This window comes from Triticum urartu, chromosome 3A (genome assembly GCF_056163025.1).
Source record: "Triticum urartu cultivar PI428250 chromosome 3A, HENAU_Tu73, whole genome shotgun sequence".
NCBI classification, from domain to species: Eukaryota; Viridiplantae; Streptophyta; class Magnoliopsida; order Poales; family Poaceae; genus Triticum; species Triticum urartu.
In genome coordinates this window covers 666856762-666878338 of record NC_141875.1, presented here as the reverse complement: position 1 = coordinate 666878338, position 21577 = coordinate 666856762, and the positions used below count along the sequence as shown (strand labels likewise).

The 21577-nt window shown below is 45.6% G+C and overlaps 2 protein-coding genes and 1 pseudogene across 3 annotated transcripts; 2 read left to right on the top strand and 1 right to left on the bottom strand.

The window, feature by feature from the left end:
- LOC147981264 (E3 ubiquitin-protein ligase BOI-like) lies at nt 1-1310 on the top strand. Its single transcript, XM_087513906.1, has 2 exons — nt 1-521; nt 611-1310. The coding sequence occupies exons 1-2, from the start codon at nt 174-176 to the stop codon at nt 1142-1144; spliced, it is 882 nt and encodes a 293-aa protein (XP_087370032.1). The 5' UTR covers nt 1-173; the 3' UTR covers nt 1145-1310.
- A 9011-nt stretch (nt 1311-10321) lies between these two features.
- LOC147981263 (putative cinnamyl alcohol dehydrogenase 1) lies at nt 10322-13080 on the bottom strand. Of its 2 annotated transcripts, none has more exons than XM_087513910.1 (7): nt 12945-13080; nt 12589-12691; nt 12193-12306; nt 11812-12039; nt 11395-11680; nt 11003-11153; nt 10322-10748 (listed from the first exon to the last, which is right to left on the bottom strand). In XM_087513910.1, the coding sequence occupies exons 2-7, from the start codon at nt 12675-12677 to the stop codon at nt 10552-10554; spliced, it is 1065 nt and encodes a 354-aa protein (XP_087370036.1). In that variant the 5' UTR covers nt 12678-12691; nt 12945-13080; the 3' UTR covers nt 10322-10551. The 2 variants fall into 2 exon arrangements, with proteins under 2 accessions (XP_087370036.1, XP_087370035.1); XM_087513909.1 differs by having other exon boundaries at nt 12867-13077.
- Nucleotides 13081-18352: 5272 nt separating this feature from the next.
- On the top strand, nt 18353-20128 carry LOC147981262 (uncharacterized; annotated as a pseudogene).
- Nucleotides 20129-21577: the final 1449 nt, after the last annotated feature.

The window sequence follows — 21577 nt, the reverse complement described above, 5'->3', positions numbered from 1 at the left end:
CTTGTTTCTTTCTTCGCCACCCCGGCCGCGCTCGCGCCGATCCATCCATGACATGACTCATCGCCACATCTGACTAACCATCGCCATCGCCTTCCCTTGGCTGCCTCTGCCTGTGTGTATATATAGGCGCGTCCTCCCCGCGCGCGGCCTCCCAGTGCCAGGAGCAGACCGCCATGGCCGTGGACCTGCAACGCCTGCGCCACATGTTACTCGCCACCGGCGGCGGCCACCACCAGCTCGCCAACCGGCCGGGCGCCTCGGCCGCCGCCATGCCTGCGACTGCGAGCGGGCCTTGCTACGGCGCCGCGGCCCTCTTCACGCCGACGTTGGCCGCGGATCAGCACTCGGAGCTGTTGGCTCTGGCCGCGGTTGATCTGGCCAGGAAGGGCGACGGCGCTCAGGAAATGACCACCGGCAACAAGCGGAGGCGCGTCGACGAGCGGTCGTCCGTGCCCGGCGACGTTCTTGCGGCCCACGCGCAACAGCAGACCGTCGCCGTCGACCACATCCTGCACAGACATGTGAGTCCCCTGATCAAATTAATCGCCTCGTTTCCGGCTTTTTTTCCTCTATAGCTTTTGTTTGTTATTAAAGGTGGTCGATGGCGCAGGCGAGAAAGATGTGGGCTGCTCTGGCGGAGCAGAGGCGGAGCCACATGAGGCTCATCGTGTCGGCCGTGGAGGCCAGGGCGGCGAAGCGGCTCAAGGCCAAGGACGACGAGATCGAGCGGGTCAGGGGCATGAACTGGGCGCTGGAGGAGCGCATCAGGAACCTCTATATGGAGGCTCAGATGTGGCGCGACGCCGCGCAGTCCCACGAGGCCGCGGCCAACGTGCTCCGGGCCGACCTGCAGCGGGTGCTCAACGCGCAGGCGGCCCGTGGCGGCGGCGGCGGCGACGGTCAGGACGACGCCGAGTCGTGCTGCTGGGGGGAGAACCAGGTGCCCATCTGCGCGGAGGAGGAGGTGGGCACGCCGGCTCCGACAGGAGTCGGAGGGTGCAAGGGGTGCGGCGACGGCGCGGCCGTGGTGCTGCTGCTGCCGTGCCGGCACCTCTGCGTGTGCGCGCCGTGCGCGGCCGCAGCGCAGGCGTGCCCGGCGTGCGGATGCGCCAAGAACGGCAGCGTCTGCGTCAACTTTTCGTGATGCGGGAGGAATAGTTTTAGAGTAGACTTGGCTTTTCCTAGCTTTATTTTCTTCATCTTTTTTTTCTTTTGCTCCCCTTCTTTTGTTCAGTTTAGCCTTTTGATCAAAAACTGTTGGATCAGTTGTTCAACAACAAGAAGAAACAGTCCGTAGTAGTGCATATCAATGCTTGAAATTAAATACATAAATTAGAATTTGAACAAGATATATGGACTGCGACCAAGGGGGGTTGCGGCGACTTAGGTGGGCGGTGGGAGATGGCGGAGATGGTGTAATCGGACATGTGGAGACATCAGAGACAAGAAGATGACATCTACGCACCCGCAAAAAGAAAAAAAAAGATGACATCTACGATACTAAGACTATGGTGGAGGGGGTGAGAAACAAGGGCAAAAAGTAAAGAGAGCGAGCGCCGCTCGGCGGCACGTTTGAGAAATGGGTGGATTGGCTAGTGTTAGGGTTTAGAGATCTCGGCAACTGGGAAGCGAGGGGAAGATAAAGCCTCATTCAGATCCAAGCCAACGGTCCAAAGGTTGATTTGAATTTACAGAAAATTTCCTCGGCTGGCAAAAGATTTGTTGCCTAAATTCACACAAACGACTATACGGAAGGCCATTGAATTGCATTCGCGAGGGGAGAAAGAAGGTGTCCATTTCCTAGCGGCGGGTGTGGCGATAGGCTGGCTAGGTTTAAGGTTTAGAGGTCTAGCAAAAGGGAGATATGAACCAGATTTAGGTTTAAGCTAAGTTGTCCCCAATAAATTGAAACTAACTACAGAGATTAGAATCCGAATAACATATATGTGCGTCCAAGGGGGTTTGCGGCGACTTAGGTGAGAGGTGGGATATGGTGGAGAAGCTTAATCAGACACTTAGAGGCATGATAGACAAGGAAATGACATCTACAACTATGGTGGTGGTGCGAAAAATTAGGGCAAGAAGGATAGATGGCGAGTGCTACTTAGCGACGTGTTTGAGAAATAGGTAGATGACTAGTTTAGGGTTTAGAGATCTAAAAAGGGAAGCGGGGTGAAGATATGAACACGATTTAGATCCAAACATTTGAATTTGTAGAAAATTTACTTGGCTGGAAAAAGTTGATTACCTAAATCCACACACAAGACTATGGAAGGCATTTAATTGCATTCATGAGGGGGGTGAAGAAGGTGACCATTTCCTAGCGACGCATCTGGCAATAGACTGGCTAGGTTTAAGGTCTGGAGGTCTACCGAAAGGGAGGTAAGAACCAAATTCAGGCTGAAGCTATAGGCTATCACCAGCAATTTGAAATTAACTGCATTTAATAGAATTTGAATAGCATATATGTGTTGCATCCAAGGGGATTTGCGACGACTTAGGTGAGCGGTGGGCAGTTGGCGATGGGAGATGGTGGAGATAGCATAATTAGACACGTGCAGACAAGGAAATGACATCTGTGACTATGATGGAGGGTCGAGAAATGTGGGCAATAAGGATAGAGGGCTAGCGCCTCTTGGCAGTGCGTTTGAGAAATAGGTGGATAGCTACACCTGGCAGCACATTTGAGAAATGTGTGGATGGCTAGTGGCTTTAGATATCTAACAAGGGAAGCGGGATGAAGATTGGAACCCAATTAAGAACCAACAGTCTAAAGATTGATTTGAATTTATAGAAAATTTGCTCAATTGTCAAAAAGTTTAACATGATTTTGCAAAGTCTGGATTTGTATATTAAAAGTTGGGAGGGGGTCTCGTAATGGGTTCCGAGGACATCTGGAAAATATGAGATTTTATTTGTGTAAGAAAGTTGTGAATAACTGTCATGAGATGATCACCCGTAGTTGTCCTAGTGGGGCCCACATAGGGTGCTACCTCCCTAAGGAAGGCCTATACCGAATCCTATTAAGGAGGGAGTCCTTCCCTGCTTTCACGAAATGGAAGAGCAGAAGGATTGCTCCTGTTGGGCCCCCTTCCCTCTCCACCTTTATATATGTGTGGAAGGCTCCCTATTGCAACACACCAATCCAAAGGGGATCACTCCCGCATAGCTCCACGCTCTATCGGTCTGATTGGCCTAAGTGTTTAAGATTCTAATTAGATGTGCTCTAATCTCGGTCTAATTGGTCTAATATAGATTCTTAATTAGATGAGAAGTGTTGCTAGGCTTTCTCTCTCTAGTTTTCTCAGAGTTCTTCCTGGACGTCTAAATTCTGCCGGACTTCGAAACGCGTAGATACCTCAATTCGACTCTTGTCTTGGGGAACATTCTCGCGACTAGGAGCTAAAACCTAGCTATGGGAATCGGTGGCAATCGTCGCGCTGCACGACTCGTCACTGCTTTCGCTACTCTGCTCGTCGGTGAGTTTGATCGTTACCGCCATCTTCATAGTGTTCTTGGTTTTCTTAGCATTCAAGACAGTAGGAAATGTTCCTACTGACATATATATGTATTCCTAAAGGGGGACTCGGTAGTCTTCGCTCCACGGTTTATTTTCATCTCTCCTCTCATCTTCGTTTGGCTTTTATTCGTTTCTCCTCCCACCTTTGTCTGGTTTTTTTTGTCTTTCCTCCCGCCAAAACGCTCCCCTCCCACGTAGCAAAAACCAGGGAATGATGCCTCCTCGCACGTAATAGAGAAAAATCAGCCAAACGAAGTCCTCTCGAACACCGACGGGAAAAAAAACACACTGCACGACTCCTCTCTCGATCGAGCTACTTCCTCGATCTATTTTATAGGGTGTGAACGCCGCCCCCGCAACCGCCGAATCCTCCTCCGCCGCCCAACGTCTTAGCTTATTGATACAACTTCGTCGTATCTATTTTTCCAAACACTTTTGCTCTTGTTTTGGACTGTAATTTGCACGATTTGAATGAAACTAACCCGAACTGACGCTGTTTTCAGCAGAACTATCATTGTGTTATTTTTGTGCAGAAATAAAAGTTCCCAGAATTGGACGAAACTTTTTGGAGATTTTATATGGAACATATATAAAATAATGGAGTGAATATCCACATGAGGGGGCCACCAGTTTCCCATAAGGCAACAGGGCGCGACCACCCCCTAGGCGCGCCCATGTTACCTCATGGGGCCCACTTGGCTCCGCTGACCCTAATCTTAAGTCTATAAATACCGTCTTCCCGAGAAAAAAAATAAGAGAAGAAGTTTCATTGCGTTTTACGATACGGAGTCACTACCATCTCCTATTCTTCATCAGGAGGGCTGATCTGGAGTCCGTTCGGGGCTCCGGAGAGGGGGGTTCATCGCCATCATCACCACCAACCCTTCTCTATCACCAATTTCATGATGCTCACCATCGGGAGTGAGTAATTCCTTCGTACGCTTGCTGGACGGTGATGGGGTTGGGTGAGATTTGTCATGTAATCGAGTCAATTTGTTAGGGCTTGATCCCTAGTATCCACTATGTTCTGAGATTGATGTTGCTATGACCTTGCTATGCTTAATGCTTGTCACTAGGGCCCGAGTGTCATGATTTCAGATCAGAACCGTCTATGTTTTCATGAATATATTTGAGTTATTGATCCTATCTTGCAAGTTGTATTCACCTATTACGTGTTATGATCCTCATACACCATCGTGACATTAATTGGGATTCTTTCTGGTGATTACCATAGTCTGAGGAGTTAATGTATTCCTCATATGCTAATGCTTTGTTCCGGTTGTCTATTAAAAGGAGGCCTTAATATCCCTTAGATTTTCTTATGGACCCCGCTGCCACGGGAGGGTAGGACAAAAGATGTCCTGCAAGTTCTTATTATAAGCATGTATCCCCGTGACATAGTCACTTGTGTCTAGCTAGATGATTATGGACGCCATCACACCGAGAGGGCCCTAAGAATATCTCTCCATTGCCGGAGGAGCAAACCTCACTCTTGAGCTATCTAGTCCCTTGTCAAACTTTCGGATGAACCTGTAAGTTGTCGTTATGATCGCCGTGTTACAGGTGACATTTGAGCAACCCCAAAGCTCACCTTACGGTAAGAAGTGACTACAATACTCTCATGGTCTAAGGAGCAAAATCACATGTTAACACTTCGTGTTATTACAATTGATTATAGACAATATTACTCAATTCATAGCAGACAAATTTGGGTCGATTCAATATGATCATTCTTTCAATGTCATAATCTCAATGTTTTTTTAGGGCTATTGTTTGATACTTAACAATATCTTAAAATTTGAAAAATATGATCGCCAACAACGCTTGAGCTAGTCCTGTAGGCAAGACTAGGAATCTTTTATTTAATCGTTTCTCATTCCACACGTGCATATGAGTTTTCCACTTAATCATGTATTCCAGGATCATAGCAATTATAACATAGAATATAAACTCTTGAATTATGAATAAGAAAATATAATAATATAAATATTATTGCCTCTAGAGCATATTTCCAACACTAGCCAACACAACCAAAAGTCCGAATTGACAGAAAGGGCTAGCCAATCCACATATACACTTCAACAGCTCCTTATTGAGACATCTTTCTTGCATTTTCTTCTTTTCTTCCTCGGCATCATCTTCTCTTCCTTTTTTGTTTCTTTTGAAAGAAATACATTAGAATTATGATCAATACATATATGTGATGTAGTACCCCCCGAGGACATGCCTCCAACATGTATTTTGTGGAGGAGTGTTTGTAGTCGTCGCTAGGTGGTCTACGGATCTGGATGTAATTTTTATTATTTTTGATGTTTATTGTATTGATATGATTGAAGATGAATAGATCGAAAGTTTTCTCGCAAAGAAAGACAAAGAAAAAAAATAAATGTGTTCACAACTGTGTAGCAAACACTAGTACAACGAGCTGCTATACAAACGGTTTTTAAACCCTTTTTGCGACGGCATTTTAAACCGCCGTCTTGCCAGTGTGTGTGATAGGGGGTCCTTTCCACATGACCCAGAAACCGTCGGGGATAGGAAGTGGCAATGCATACGTTTTGTATAACTAAGCGTATGCGATGCCGGCATCTATCCCGAATGCGAGTCTTTAGACAACTATTTCTGATATGTAGAATATCCCAAACGCTTCATCCTTCCTACTCGTTTGTGCTCGCATTATAATCGCAGTAGGTATTCTATGATGCTACGTTTGCGATGCACGCCCGATCATAAACAGTCCACGATTGTAGAGCGTGTATGATAAACAGACAATCACACACATTTACTTTTCCTCGACTGTATGCGATTCATTGTATGAGTGCATATACTTGTCCCTATAAAAATATATATGTGAATCTTAAATATATCCCACATGATTCATCCGTCGTACCCGCCTCAGATGAAGGCCTATCGCACGTGTTCTTCTATGAGCAAACGTTTACGATGCGCACGACATCATAAACAGTCAATAATTGCCAAGCGTGTGTGATAAGGTAACTTTCGCAAACATTTAATAAGAAGGAGCTGTGTGCATTGCTGTTGTCAATCTCACACATTTTTCTTGGCTAATCGTGTGTGCAGTGGAGATTCATCGCACACGTAGTAGATTTGAGAAACGTGTCTAGTCTTGATGTTTATCACATACGTTTTGCTTTCGCAAACCGTGTGCAGTGTACTGGCCTACGGAATATAATTTATCCCTAATTTATTTCCTGCATTTAAAATTCATAGATTTTGAATTTGAAAGTAGACAATCACTTTTTTCATATCAAACCATGTTTATTATAAATATAGGTTCAAGGATGAATGCATAATTCGATGCACAAGTACATATACCGAAGAACTACAGAAACACCGTTTGCATTAATGCATCACACATAATTTCGTCGAAGATCTCTGATTATATTGTCATGTTCACAGCATCCTGTAGTAGTGAGACATGTCAGTCTACAAGAGAAGTAAGCAAACTTTATATAGGCATCGACATATTGGTGCATCATTCATGTTTATTTTGTCACTTCTGCTTCGGTACATCCCACCCCTAAACACATTGAGCGCTGAGATCTCTCCACACCCCTTCAAAATAAGTGGTAGGATGGTCTCTTCTTAAAATACGTCGCCCGCACCGCGCTATACACGGCTTGTGTGTCGTGCCACTTGGGCTGGCCCATTTGCTACCTTTTTCCCACTTATTTAAAACCTTCAATAAATGTGTGTCTGATAGGATTCGAACCCAACACCTACGGCAATAATCAACTGGACTACTTTCTTATTGTGTCTAGTTACCTTTTTTTCCTTTTCAAATATAACACTAACCAATGCGAGCTTGTTTCTTTTTTTTTGGTTTTTGTTTGTCCGCTATTTCTTTTGTTATTTTATTTTTCTCTTTCATTATTTTTTTAAATTCATGAACTATTTTAAATCATGGATTATTTCTTAAAATTGTCAACTTTTTAAATTTGTGAACGTTATCTTAAATTCATGAACTTTGTTTTCAAATCCGTGAACTTTTTCTCAAATCCACAAACTCTTTTTAACTTTGACGAACTTTTTTTTAAAACCTGAAATTCTTTTAAATTCGTGAGCATTTTTTTAAAAATTGATGAACTTTATTCAAATCTGCTAACGCTTGGGCTGGCCCAATAGGCACCCAACGGGGAGCAATGCGGTCGCCTAGTTGGGCCAAGGCCTAAGCGTTTAATTTCTATTTTTCATGTTTCTTTCTTTTCTTGTTAATTCATTTTTCTCATTTTTGAAATTTATTATTGTTTTTGAAACCTTAAAATATTTGAAATATTATTTGGAATACCAAACTTTTTTCTTGTTTTCATATACTGTTACATTTTAAATAAATGTTCTTGAATTTCAAAAAATGTGCCCATTTTTAATTGTTTGTTCCCAAATTGAAGAAATGTTTGCATTTTAAAAAAGTTGATAAATTTTAAGAAAAAGTACGTTATTTTCAATTTGTGTTTAATATCAATTGTTGGGAACTTGGTAATTTTTTTGGAAAAAGTGTTCAAGTTTGTAAAATTTTCATACACAATTTGAAATTACAAAACTGTTAAGAAATTTAAAGAAATAGCTAGGATATAAAAGAATGTTTATGTTGATTGATAATGAAGGAAATTGCAAATAACAAATGCAATCAAATTTGGAAAAAGAACATACTCATAGATGCACCTATCCGGCCTAGTCTAGCACACTCCTCTAAACTGGTGGTTTTTTGGACAATTGGTAAATGATCTCAACTTCCTGCAGCAACCTGGCACGGACATATGAGGCATCCATGCTAGGTTTGAACTAATTCTGACATCGTATGCAAGTTGTGTCACGTTTGGCCATTTATTGGCGAATTTTCACCAAGAAAACTTGAAAAAAAGTGCAAGAATTGTCAAAAACTCGAAGAACTTGGCATGGTGCCTTGTATTGGTCATAGATGATGGTGGAAAAAAAATTGGGGCCATTTAACGGATGTCAAAAGAACATGCTTTCAAACGGACCCTTCTCGCCTAGCCAAACACCCACCGTTGAACATGATCTACTTTCAGACATTCTTAAAATGACCCAAAATTTTGCAAGTAGGTGGGAATGCCCATGGTAGGCATGCATGCCAGGTTTGAACGATTTTCGACATCATATGCAAGTGCGACATGTCCGGCCATTTATCGGCCTTTTTTGATCGAGAAGACTCCAGAAAACACAAAAATTGTCTAAAACTAAGAAAACATGGCATGGTGCCTTTAATTGGCCATATAAACTCATGGAAAAAATTGGCTCATCTCAAGGATGTCAAGAGACAACGTGCTCTTGGACGGAGCCTTCTCACCAAAGCGAACACACTCCATTCAACTTTATTTTTTAGGACATGTGTCAAATGACCCCCAACGTTTTTCAGTAGATGCGCATGCCTATAGTAGGCATCCATGCCAGATTTTAATGAATTCTGACACCGTATACAAGTTGCGTCATGTCTGGCCATTTATCGACCATTTTCACCTAGAAAACTCCAAAATGCAAGAATCTCCCAAAACACAAACAACTTTGGCATGGTGCCTTGAATTGGTCATATAAGCTGGTGGAAAATATGGGGCCATTTGAAGGAAGTTGGAAAACAACATGCTCTCAGACGGAGCCTTCTAGACAACCTGAACACTCTACATTTAACATGGTTTAGTTTTGAACATCTTAACATGGTCACAACCTTTTCGAGCAGGTGGACATGCCCATGGTAGTCATCCTTCCAGCTTCATAGGCGGGCCCAGTCGGGCAGCCTCCTGTGCGTGGTGCAGTCTATTTGATGCTACTCCCTGAATGTAGGGAGCTCCTAATGAGCGCTTGTTGCGCCAGGTAAGCCATTCAGCGCTCACGCGATAGGATTTTTTGGCCAGCCCAGCAATGCGGCTCTCACACTGAGCGGCCGAGCAGGTGAGCAGGCGCGGGTGAGCGTATGAGCACATGGATTAGGATATGTTGCTGACCGCTGGAAAAAAGTTCCATGTGCTCATGATTTTTTTAAATTCACGAATTTGAAATAAAAGCGGACACAAAAAGGTCACGAATTTGAAAAAAGTTCGCGAGCCTAGAAAAGGTGCATAAATTTAAAAAAAATCATGATATGTTTAAAAACTTTGTAATTTTTCTATAAAAGTTCAAATTTTTTAAAATGAGGCCATGAAATTCCAAAATATGTTCCCAAATATTAAAAATGTTCATGAATTTGAAACAAAATCACAAAAATTCAAACAAATCACAAATTTGATAAACAAATCATGAAATTCGAAAAAGTTCATGACTTTGAAAATCTACAAATGCGAACAATGTTCACATAATCTCAAAAAAGTTCACTAATTTGAAAATTAATTTCATGAAAATTTATAAAGTGCATGAATTTTTAAGAACTTCATGAATTAAAAAACCCACTGAATTTGATAAAGTTCATGAATTTCAAAATGTTCATGGATTTGAAAATAAGTTCATGAAATTTGTGAAATGATGTTCACGAAATTTGAAAAAATTTAAATTCATTTAAAAAAAATTCCGATTTAAGAAAGGAAAACGAAAATAAGAGATTTGATTCATTTTTGTCTAAACATAAATTGTTTCCAAATAGTTTGTCGAAGCTCGAAACGTATAGTGACATGATATTTGCTTCTGTGATGCAGGTTCTTGATCAGCCCCGGAAATAAGTGAGGTAAAATTTTCCAATATGTCTATCAAAGGTCCTACTGGCTTCAGCTGTTTTGGACATTATTTCCTCTCTTCAATCTGACCATTGCTCACGTGTTGATCAGTCGAAAATTCAGAAAATTTGATACTACAATAATTGAGCATCCATAGGAGGTCTATTTACATATTTTCTGAAAGTAATATGCGTATCTTCACAACAATCTTCTATCACGGACCGGAAAGCATACCATCACATTACAGAGGAAAGCCCTCTATCACTAGTCAGCCGCGATTGTTTGCAAGATTCAACTTTATTCTACACACTTTTATAAGGATTCGAAAATGTGCCAACCGTGAAGATATTACTTGAAAGAGCTCTCTATGTTGATTACAAACCGATACTTCACATCCCGGTTGACAAGCCTCTCGAGAGCCTTGTTGATGTAGTCTATTTTTATCACCTCAACATTTGGGTATATTTTGTTTACCGCGCAGAAGTTTATCATCTCCTGGGTGTCCTTGGTGCCTCCGACTACACTGCCAGATAGAGTCCGTGCACCTGCAGTGAGTTCTGATTAGTTATCTTTTGACAAAGGGCCGAAAGCCAGTTTCATTACACGAAAACACCGGTAACAACATTTGTATGCTTATATATCCTCAAGTCGTCGCCAAGTTTTGAACCAGGAAACCAACAACCAGTGGTGTGTTCTACGGCATACAGTCTCATGCATAGAACCATAAAAGATAAAAATAATGGAACTTTTCACCCTGCAATTATTTTAACTGTATAGCTAATAGTAAGGTTTTTTTTACCAAGATTGAGTGATGCAGGATGCACTCTGATTTCTCCAGGAAAGCCAACTAGTGCCATTACGCCACGGACTTTCAGAAGCGCGAGATAAGGGTCAAATGGGTGGTCACCAGAGGCAGTATCGACAATGAAATCCAGAGAATTTTTCAGGGACTGCAAAAGTAAATCATTTCATTATTCTCACTTAGTATAAGCATAGTGAGAAGAATAACAAGCAGAATTCAGCTAGCACAAAATAGTATAAGCACTATCGATTGCATAATAAGCTCTGATCCTTTGTGCATTTATGTTTTCTCAGTTGGAATATAACATAAGGTAAGGAGATATGTACTTGTTGTGGTCTGTTGTAAGTTGTTTCAGACTCAGCTTTAAAGATATTAAAGATGTTCAGTACCTCCATCTGGTTTTTATCTGATGATACCACAAAATTATCTGCACCAAGAAGGTTGATAGCTTCATCTCTTTTCGATTCACTTGTACTCAAAACTGTCACATTCAGTCCAAAGGCTTTCCCAAATTTCACTGCCATGTGACCCAACCCACCAAGACCAATGACACCAAGTGATTTTCCTGGCTGGTTCATGTTATGCCGTATCATCGGTGTATACACAGTGATCCCAGCACAAGCTAAAGGTGCGGCCTTTTCCAGTGGGTAGCCATCAGGTATTTTATAGCAGTATCTGTCACGAATTAGCAGGAAATGCAAGATTCTTATTATACGAGAAAATTGAGTTTTGACTTGGAGGCAAAAAAGATGGACATAGACAATCTACACCAAATTCAGAACTTTCAGTAGAGAATGCATCCATACCGTTCATGAACTACAATGTGACTGGAATATCCTCCCTTTGTGACAGTACCGTCCGTATCAACACCATTGAAAGTGAAAACAAAATTTGAGCAGTGGTTCTCGAGGAGGCTGTTGCAGTTGTCACAGTCACGGCATGAGTTGATGTATGTCCCAACAGCCACATGGTCGCCCAGTTTGAAGTCCATGACGTCTGAACCGACCTCGGTTACAACTCCAGCAATCTCATGCCTATAACCACATCGAATAGTAGGTTAGCAGATAAACCTTTATTTGTAGTACAGGATTCTAGTGACTAAACGGGGTCAATCAACAGAAAGGGAAAAATGCATTTGTTGTTCCCAATTTTTTTTTGAAACAAATACAGTGATCTGAAAAGCTTACCCAGGGACTAAAGGGTACACCGAGTCATGGTGCAAATTTCTTGTCCACTGAACATCAGCAAAACAGACACCGCAGTGTGTGATCCTCAAAGAAACATCATCATGTCGTACAGCCCTGGTAATTAATCAGTGTAGCATATGCATAGTCGCTAGTTATAAGAAGAAAGTAAGACGCTAACAAAGCAGTTAATTCAGTCGGCATCCGCAAGGATGTCTGCTCATAATTTACACCGATGAATAACTGGGCTAGCACATACAGTAGAAGTCTATATGTATTCAGAGAAGAAAGATAAACACATAACTGGGCTAGCACAAAGTAGATGTCTATATCTGGCACGTTGACTTTTCCTTGTAAATAAAATCTCACAAGGGAAGGGAGTGTTGCGTGTTTGATTACCTACGGTTGAAACTGTGAGGGGAGAGTACTCCAGAGGGATCATTTGCTGCCCAGGCACTGCAGTTGCAGCTCTCGCATTCAGCAGCCATGCCGGCCAACTAAACTGCAAAAAACAAGATGGCCACGGAAGGGGTTAGGTTGTGGAATCCATTCCTTTTTTATGCTAAATCATTAACAGTGGTGCAAACGAATAAGCAAATAAATAAGAGTGAATTCAGAAGGCAGGGCAGGTTTGACTGAGGCACAGAAGATAGAATCAGAGGTTTGGTCGTACGAACCAACTGGAATCTCCACGGAACTGAAAGGGTGGGTCGGTGGTGTGAGACAGTGCTGAGGCAGCCAAGCTAACGGGTTACCTCGGAAGGGGATCGGGAGAAGCAGGCAGGGCGGCAGAGCCAGAAACCAGCCGACGCGCGAGCAAACGGGGGTTCCACTTTCGGTGGAGATGTGCGGCGGTGGTGAGCGGAGGCGTGGCCGTTTTAACTTGCAGCGCCACCGTGCTCGCAGCGCACATAGAACATCAGAAAATGTCAACAAAGACAATTTAGCCATGTCACTAATGACATAATGACCTGCTGGTCAAACAAATCGTCCCGCGCCTTCGGGACAAAGGTTACATATGCAATGACGACGACCTCTCCCTCTTCACGACGGCCACCTCGGTTAGCATCGGCGATGGCGCGACAGCGTCCTTCTGGCACTCCCACTGGATGGGGCCGGGCACGCTCGCCCAGCAATACCCGCGCCTGGCTCGGCATGCCCGGAGAAAGAACAGGACGGTGAAGGAGGCCCTGGCAGACAACAACTGGATCAAGGACCTAGCCCATGGTTGTACTGAACATCTGATCCACGACGTCCTGGCCTTGCATAGGCGACTCCATGGCGTAGCTGACGATCTTCATGCGGGCACCCCTGACTCCATTAGATGGATCCTCGAGCGGACGGGCGAATACTCGGCTTCATCAGCCTATCGGGTGTTCAGTACAACCATGGGCTAGGTCCTTGATCCTCGAGGGTTCCAGGGCATGACGTCCTCGGTTTTCGGCAAGATCATATGGAATGTTTGGGCCCCCGGGAAGATCAAGATGTTTGCTTGGCTCATGCTGCAAAACAGGTTGTGGTGCAATGACAGACTTCAACGCCGCGGCTGGAAGAACGAGTACTTCTGCCAGCTATGCACTCGAAACCTTGAATCCTCGAAGCATCTGTTCTGGGAGTGCCCAATGGCCAAGGGCGTCTGGGAAGCGATTAGCTCACGGACGGGCTGCGCCTCGTTAGCTCTGGCTGCGAGCTGGCGAGACCTCCAGCACTCCTCCATTGCGATCGCCGTCCTAGACAGGGCCGCACCAGGATGGCGAAAAGGCATCAACACTATGCTTTTGCTGGTTTGCTAGGAGATATGGCATGAACGGAACAACGCCACCTTCAGAACCCCCCCCCCCCCCCCCCCCAAGGGCATCCAACATCATCACAAGGGTGACAGACTGCATCGAGCTATGGCGAGCCGCAGGTGCATCCTGCATCGAGAGCCCCTTTGGGGAACCATCATGAGATATAAACCCTAGATTTTCTATCGTTCGAGGATTGCCGATCTGTGGCAAGCCCTCTGATCCCCTGGATCATCTCCCTACCTTTTGTTTTCCCACTGCTTCCTGCTTATTAATGAAATGCCAGTGAAAAGCTGGATATTTCAAAAAAAAAAAAACCATTGGCTCTATCCTCATTGGATTCAAGTGACTGAAAGATCAAACGAACTGAATACTTGACCAATATTTCTATTGACACTGATGACTTTGTGTGCGTGCTGATGCTGATCTATTTCTGCAAGGAAATTAAAATTGGCAGTTCACACCTTACGGTTTGACATTGTGCTACTCCGCCTAACCCGGTTAACGCGGCACATCATGATCAGACTCCCACGGCATTTTTCGTGATGTCAGGACAGTGAATGATTTATATGGAAATATTCCACTCCCACTCACTGTGACGGTATTGATCGACATTTTCATAGTGTCCCGGGTGTTATGTATGGTCCATTCGCAAAAAAGAGAGAGTACTACGTATGGTTATTATTTTAGCTCAATCATGCCTCAGTTAGCAGCCATCAGTGGTTGACAAGAAAAAGAAAAGCCAAGACTGACACAGGAATTGAGGTCACTGCTGCTGCATTATGTAGTGGAAGAATATGTTTTGTTTTTAAACTGAAGAGTTTTGACAAACATGAGCGCAAGTTGAGTTCTACTTTTAGTAAAACCATTGGCTATATCCTCAGTTCAATCAAGTGATTAAAAGATCAGATTCGAACACTTGACCAATATGTTTATCAAAATTGATGACCCTATCCGTGCCAATCTACTCCACCTAACGTTGTTTTGGAAGAGAAATTAAGTTGGCAGTTCACATCTCACAGCTTTACATCGCGACAATATATATTTGTAACTGCACCTAGCCTGGTTAATTGCGGAGTATGAAAAATTTGACCTGTGAGGTATCTCGTGACATGTACTTTGTATTCTAGGTGTAGATTTTTTTTCTTCTATTAACAGATTGAGTCAAACTTCACAAGGTTTAACTTTCAGGAAAAATTATATGTACTGGTATATCTACTATATCTAAATAGCTAGCCCCCACTAATAGGAATTCTCTACCTTCTCCTTGAGCCACATCATCAAAATTAATGTAGCCGTTAGATAAACTAAATCAGTCCATATTAGCCGTGTGATCTAGACGTTGAAAGGCTCCGCACTAAGCCGCATGCAAGCATGGAGAAACTTACGGTCGTATGCATGTGAGTGGGTTTTAAATCCCATCAACATGTCCCCGCATGCAAGCATGCACCGGTAGCATGCATGTGAGTGAGCTTTAAATCCCATCAACATGTCAAAAAGAAAATATAATCCCATTATGCAGTAGGAGTTGGCTGATCTCCTTTTCTTACATGGGATGATCTATATTTCCCACACTTGATGATGGGAGTTTTTTTAGTTTGACTACCACATTGTCATACAGTTATAGAGTTTTTTTTAGTTCTACGAAAACGATGATTTTATGCGTAGAGATATACGGTTGTTCCGCGGCAACGCGCGGGACTCGTCTAGTTATTAAAGAACATAGGGAGTATTTCCGACAGTGTTCAAAATTAGGTTTTGAACCAGCTCCTTAGCCATTTGAGAATAAAATAAAGGAATTAGCACTATTTATCCGTTTATTTCTAAGGAACAAAGCAAATTGATCATTGTAGCACTTTTAAAGGAGTGACACAAAGTTCAATAGATTATACATTTTTTTGGAAGGAATTCAATAGATGATACATAGATACATAGCTCAAGAATTTTACTACTTCCAAAACAATGGAATATTTTAAACAATGCGAGCACATACATTTTGTAAAAGAAAGGGGTTGATTCCATTTTTTTTACCCCAAATTCACCAAATTGTCAGAATTTATCCAATTTTGAGAAAAATCCTCAATTTATACCCCCATTTTACACCTTCGTGCCATATTTTATCATTAATCAATTTTTTACCTAAATGAGTTCTGATTAGGCATGCCACGTAGGTTTTTTTTGTGTGCTGGTCCCCCCTCCCCCCCCCCCCTGTGAAAACCAGTTCAACGCGGCAAAGGTTTGGCTTCCTCAAACACGCCTCTCTCTCTCTCTCTCTCTCCCCCCCTCCACAATCCCATCGGGCTCCCCAGTTCCCGCCGCCGCCGCGTACACACCACCGGCCGCCAACCCCTCCGACGTAGGCAACCGGAGAACGGCGGTGCCACCACACCACATGCTCTCCCGCCAATGTGCAGAGCCGATGGCATCTCATTCAAGCACTAGCCCCTGCCTCTAAATATCAAATAACACAATTAATCATCAAAGAAAATGCAAAATACGATGACCTAGTTATACACACAACTTTTGATCTAATTAGGTAATTGTCCGTGTGTTGCAGTGGGAACATAATTTATACATTCGTGGCACTAAAGTCCAAAAGAGTGCTTGTACACAATCGCTATAATTTGTGTACCAATTTATTGTTAATGGGTTTTCGTAAATAAATTATAATGAATGCTACTATCACTACCTGTATTTGTGATCGAATACATAAATATATAGTTAGAAGCATGTCCACTGATAGAAAATTGCTTTTGGAGCTCCACCTCCATCGAGGCTGGTTTCTGAAAAAAATAATAAAATTCAACAAAATTCATATTTTTACATTTCAAAAAATTCTGAAAAAAAATATAGACATACATGTAGGCATAACACACATGTGTGTAAATTTCCAAAACGAAATACATTGAAATGAGGGTTGTGCAAAAAAGACAAATTTGTGACTTTTCAACACATGATACTATTCATTTCAAAAGTCCATGAATTTGTTCTTTTTGCACAGACCGCATCGCAAGGTATTTCATTCTAAACTTTTACACACATACACATCACATCCTAGTATACTTGTACAATGTTTTTTGATTTTTTTGAACCAAAAGGTATGAATTTTGAAATTTTCAAAAAATTCGGCCTCCATGGAGGCTGAGCTCCAAAATGTTGTTCTCGTCCATTGATATGACTCTTAATTATTTATTGTCAATCACTTTTTTCAAGGTTATGCAATAAAAAAGTTCAAAATGCTCAACAAAGATAAATCACGGAGAAAAGTGATTATTTAAGAGTGGCTGTTCAATTAAAAGATAAGAGAATACCTTGATAATAAGTTGCAGATCCACTTCTACAACGTTCGAATACATTACCTGGAGCAAAGTTTAGCACTTCCATGAAATTAATCAGTTACGAAATATTGTCTCACAAAGCATGTACAAGTAATCCAAGCCGATGATGAGTGAAATGTCCACTATAGTGGTAAACATACATGACCTTTTCTTCTAGAGTCCCTCAAATTTTCACTTGATTTACATAAATCATGAGTTCCTGAATACAACTTCGAAACTAGTGCATTTCGCTCAAGTGAGACAATATATCGTATTGATACTAGTGATTCAGTACCGCTAGCGCTCCCCCCCCCCTCGCTCCCCTGCGCCGCTGGCCACTCCAGCAGCGGCGGCCACAAATCCGGCCTTAATGGCCGCCGTCCCGTCCCGTCCCTCCTCGGCTGGCTCGCAGCACGGGAGCCCCCTCTCTCCTCGCGGTTCCTTGTTTTCGGGTTGTCCGTCAAGGGCCTCGGCCTCGCCATCAACACCGGCCACAACCATCGTGTGATCAGATCCAGCCTCGACGCGCGTTTCCTGGAGAGAGGTGGCCCGTCCCGGTCGGGGCAGCGGCTTTGCTCAGCGGATCTGGGCGTGTCCCCTGCTTTCGGGCATGGGCGCCTTAAATCCATGGTTGTCGCTCCATCCCCAGCTGTCGTCATTTCCTCTACGGGCGATGACCATGGCTGGACGGAGGCCAGATCCAGGAAGGGAAAGCGCGCTGGTTTTGAGCCTGCGGTCCATTCGCGTCATCGCCGGGAGCGCCCCTCGGACCGCCAACAGGGCTTCAATGCGTTCGCCGGCCGCGACGCCTTCTTAAGCATGTTCAAAGGGAAGTGTTTCCGGTGCCTCAACAAGCTCCACCTCCGCAAGGATTGCAGAGATCCGCTCCGCCGCGTCCTCTGCAAGCGCCAAGGCCATTTCGCCCGTGAGTGCCCACAAAATCCGAGGAACGGGGGTCCAGGAGGGGCTGCCCGAGATCGGCTGAACCTGGCTCCTCCTAGAGCTCCGGTGCACGAGCGCCTTCGCTTCCCTTCGTCCGCCGCCTCCGCTTTCCCGGCCATGGACCGCTTCCTCCGCTGCGACCACTCCCGGCGCCCGCGCGTCAGCAACAAGGTGGTGGTCGCCTCGCCCGCGCTCGAACTCGAGGAGCTCGTTCTGCGCCTGCACGCCGTCACCCTCACCGCTGCCGATGGGGCCCACTCCACCAATCCCATGGCGGTGGGCAAGGCCATCGAGGCGCAGCTGGGCACTCCCCCTTTCCAGCTGCGTGTCACCTCCCACCACCCGGAGGTCTTCCTGGTGCACTTCGACATCCCGGCGCACCGTGACGACGCTGTGAGACGCGGTGTGCTGCGGGTGGACGGCGCTAAGTTCTTCATCCGCGCCTGGCACGAGGACGACCACGCCGCCTTCATGAAGCTGCCCCTACACGTCCGCATCGTCGTTGAGGATCTCCTGATGCAGTTCTGGTCGCTCGAGGGCGCGGAGGAGGCGTTCGGCGACTTCGGCCGCATCGACCGCCTCGACAGCAGGACGCTGGGGCGGGGCCACACGAAAACCTTCGCGTGCTGGCTCTGGACCTGGGATGTCACACACATTCCGACAAAGCGGGCGCTCTGGGTGCTGAAGAGGGGAGCTGGCCGCGTCGATGAGATCCTCGGCTATTCCCCGCCGGACCGCCGCGCCCCCCCCCCCCCCGCCGCCGGGCGTGCGCCGCTATGATCTGCTGCTTCATGTGGATCGAGTTGAAGACTGGACCCCGCTCTCGCCGCGTTCTTCACACTCGGGCCAGAGCGGGATCCCCTCCTCCGATGACGATGACAACCGCCCCTACCCCTGCGTCATCGAGCCTGGCTCCTGGACGGGTGGCGTCGAAGATGGTCAGGCGCAGACTCGCCGCCGGAGGCTTGGCTGGCCACTGCTGTTTGCCGGGCGGCCCCTCGGCCAAACCCACGCGACCACGACGAGGATGACTCCGGCGAGCAGCGGTGCTCGTGGCGTGACGCGTTCCTGGGCACCTCATGTCACGCCAAGGGCAAGTCCACTAACGTCATCGAGGCGACACCGAGGCGGCGCAGAAGGACGCCGGCGGGCAGGAGGCACGGCACTCTGGAGCAGGGACGCGCCAAGAGCAAGGCGGCGACCGAGGTGCCGCCACTTCGGGCCACCCCGCCACTCCCACTCCTCCAGTCGTCGGCGACCCCGCGCTGCGCAGCCCAGGAGATGGACCCCGTGGCCGCCTTCTTTTCCTTCCTTGGTGGCCGCGTGCTCTTCCCCCCACCGCGCATGGATGTCATGCAGCTCGAGATCGAGAACGCCATGCTCGACGCCCTCAACTCCCCGCTGGCCTTTGAAGATGGTGGACGCTCGCCCCCGCATGCTCGCACGCGCTCTGGTGTGATGGAGGAGTTCCACGAAGACGACGACATCCTCCCGTGCATCGCCGACCTTTCGGTCCCGCTCTCTAGCCCCTGCATCTGCTCGCCGGCTGCGGCCGCGGTGGGGTTCCATGTCGACGCGATCACCCACAAGGTCGACAGCCTGCAGCTTGGAGGAGCGCAAGACCATGGCCCCCCAGGGGCAACGGACGGCAAATGCGGTGATGGCGCGCTGGAGCTCTTCGCTCCGGTGCCCCAGGCCGTTCTGCCCAGCCCTCCGGTGCGGCCGCGGCCCTCTGCTCCACCCAAGGTGCGGGCCACCTCGGCCCCTTCGCGCCACAGTGCTAGGCAGGCGGCAACGGCCTCCGCTGTCCCGGTTGCGCAGAGGGCGGCGTTGCGCCTCGTCCAGGAGCTTGGTGAGCTCGGGCCTAAAGACAAGATGATGCCCAAGGTTTAACTTTCAGGAAAAATTATATGTACTGGTATATTATTAAAGAACATAGGGAGTATTTCCGACAGTGTTCAGAATTAGGTTTTGAACTAGCTCCTTAGCCATTTGAGAATAAAATAAAGGAATTAGCACTATTTATCCTTTTATTTCCAAGGAACAAAGCAAATTGATCATTGTAGCACTTTTAAAGGAGTGACACAAAGTTCAATAGATTATACATTTTTTTGGAAGGAATTCAATAGATGATACATAGATACATAGCTCAAGAATTTTACTACTTCCAAAACAATGGAATATTTTAAACAATGCGAGCACATACAGTTTGTAAAAGAAAGGGGTTGATTTCATTTTTTTACCCCAAATTCACCAAATTGTCAGAATTTATCCAATTTTGAGAAAAATCCTCAATTTATACCCCCATTTTACACCTTCGTGCCATATTTTTGTTGAGAAATTAAGCAATTGTTCGATTAATTTAATCCAATAATAAATCATGAACATGACATAGGCAGTGCTAATGACATACTGAATTTTGATGATGTACGCACTTACTAAGCAGATAGTAGAAATATCTATGCAAACCACTAGTACTGCACACATGAAAGTAAACAGGAGCGGTGTAAATGTGTTATACCCTCCAGTAGGCCAGTCGACCGTAGCAGCAGCGGAGGCGTCGGCCTCGTCTGCGATCCTCTTGTCCGCAGCAGCCTTCTTGGCAGCCGCATGATCGGAGTCAGTGCTCATGGTGAAAATGAAGGTCACGCAGAAGTAGTCGACGTAGATGAAGTAGTTGAACCAAGGCGAGCAGTCGCGTAGGAGACGCTCCCCAAAAACCTAATCGCCTCTCTCCCGTACAGGATCTGGAGAAGCGGGGTTTCGGAGGCGTGCTCTCCCGTCAGCCGTGTACGCGGTAGACGGGATGGGATCACCTAGGGCAGCAACAGTGAAAGGAACGACCAGAGAGCAGTGGAGGTGTGAAGCGCATGGAGCTGAGCTGCGATGCCTCATATATATAGCCAGTCGGGTAGGAGAACGGTCCAACAATAAAACCATTTAATTACAGACGTTTCATCTCCATAAAAACACGTTTAATTATAGACGTTTCCATCTCCACAATAAAACGTATTTATTATGGACGTTTTAATTCCGCAATGAATATGACGTCTCACATTCATTTTGTGTCTGTAATGGACTCTCCAATTTTGACCGGCAAAACATTGCATCGGCTCGGCTCATTCCCGCAACGCGCGGCGCGGCGCGGCGAGGCGTGGCGAGGCGTGGCGAGGCGGGCGGCGGACGAGGAGCGTGCGTGTGGAACACCTCTCCTTCCTTCACACCAACTCATACTAGTGAGAGAAGAGCTCACCTTATAAGTTGGTGTACATCTCTCTCAACTAGCCATGTGAGACTAAACTTCCCACCACTCAATTGACAGCATGGGCCCTTAGGTATTTT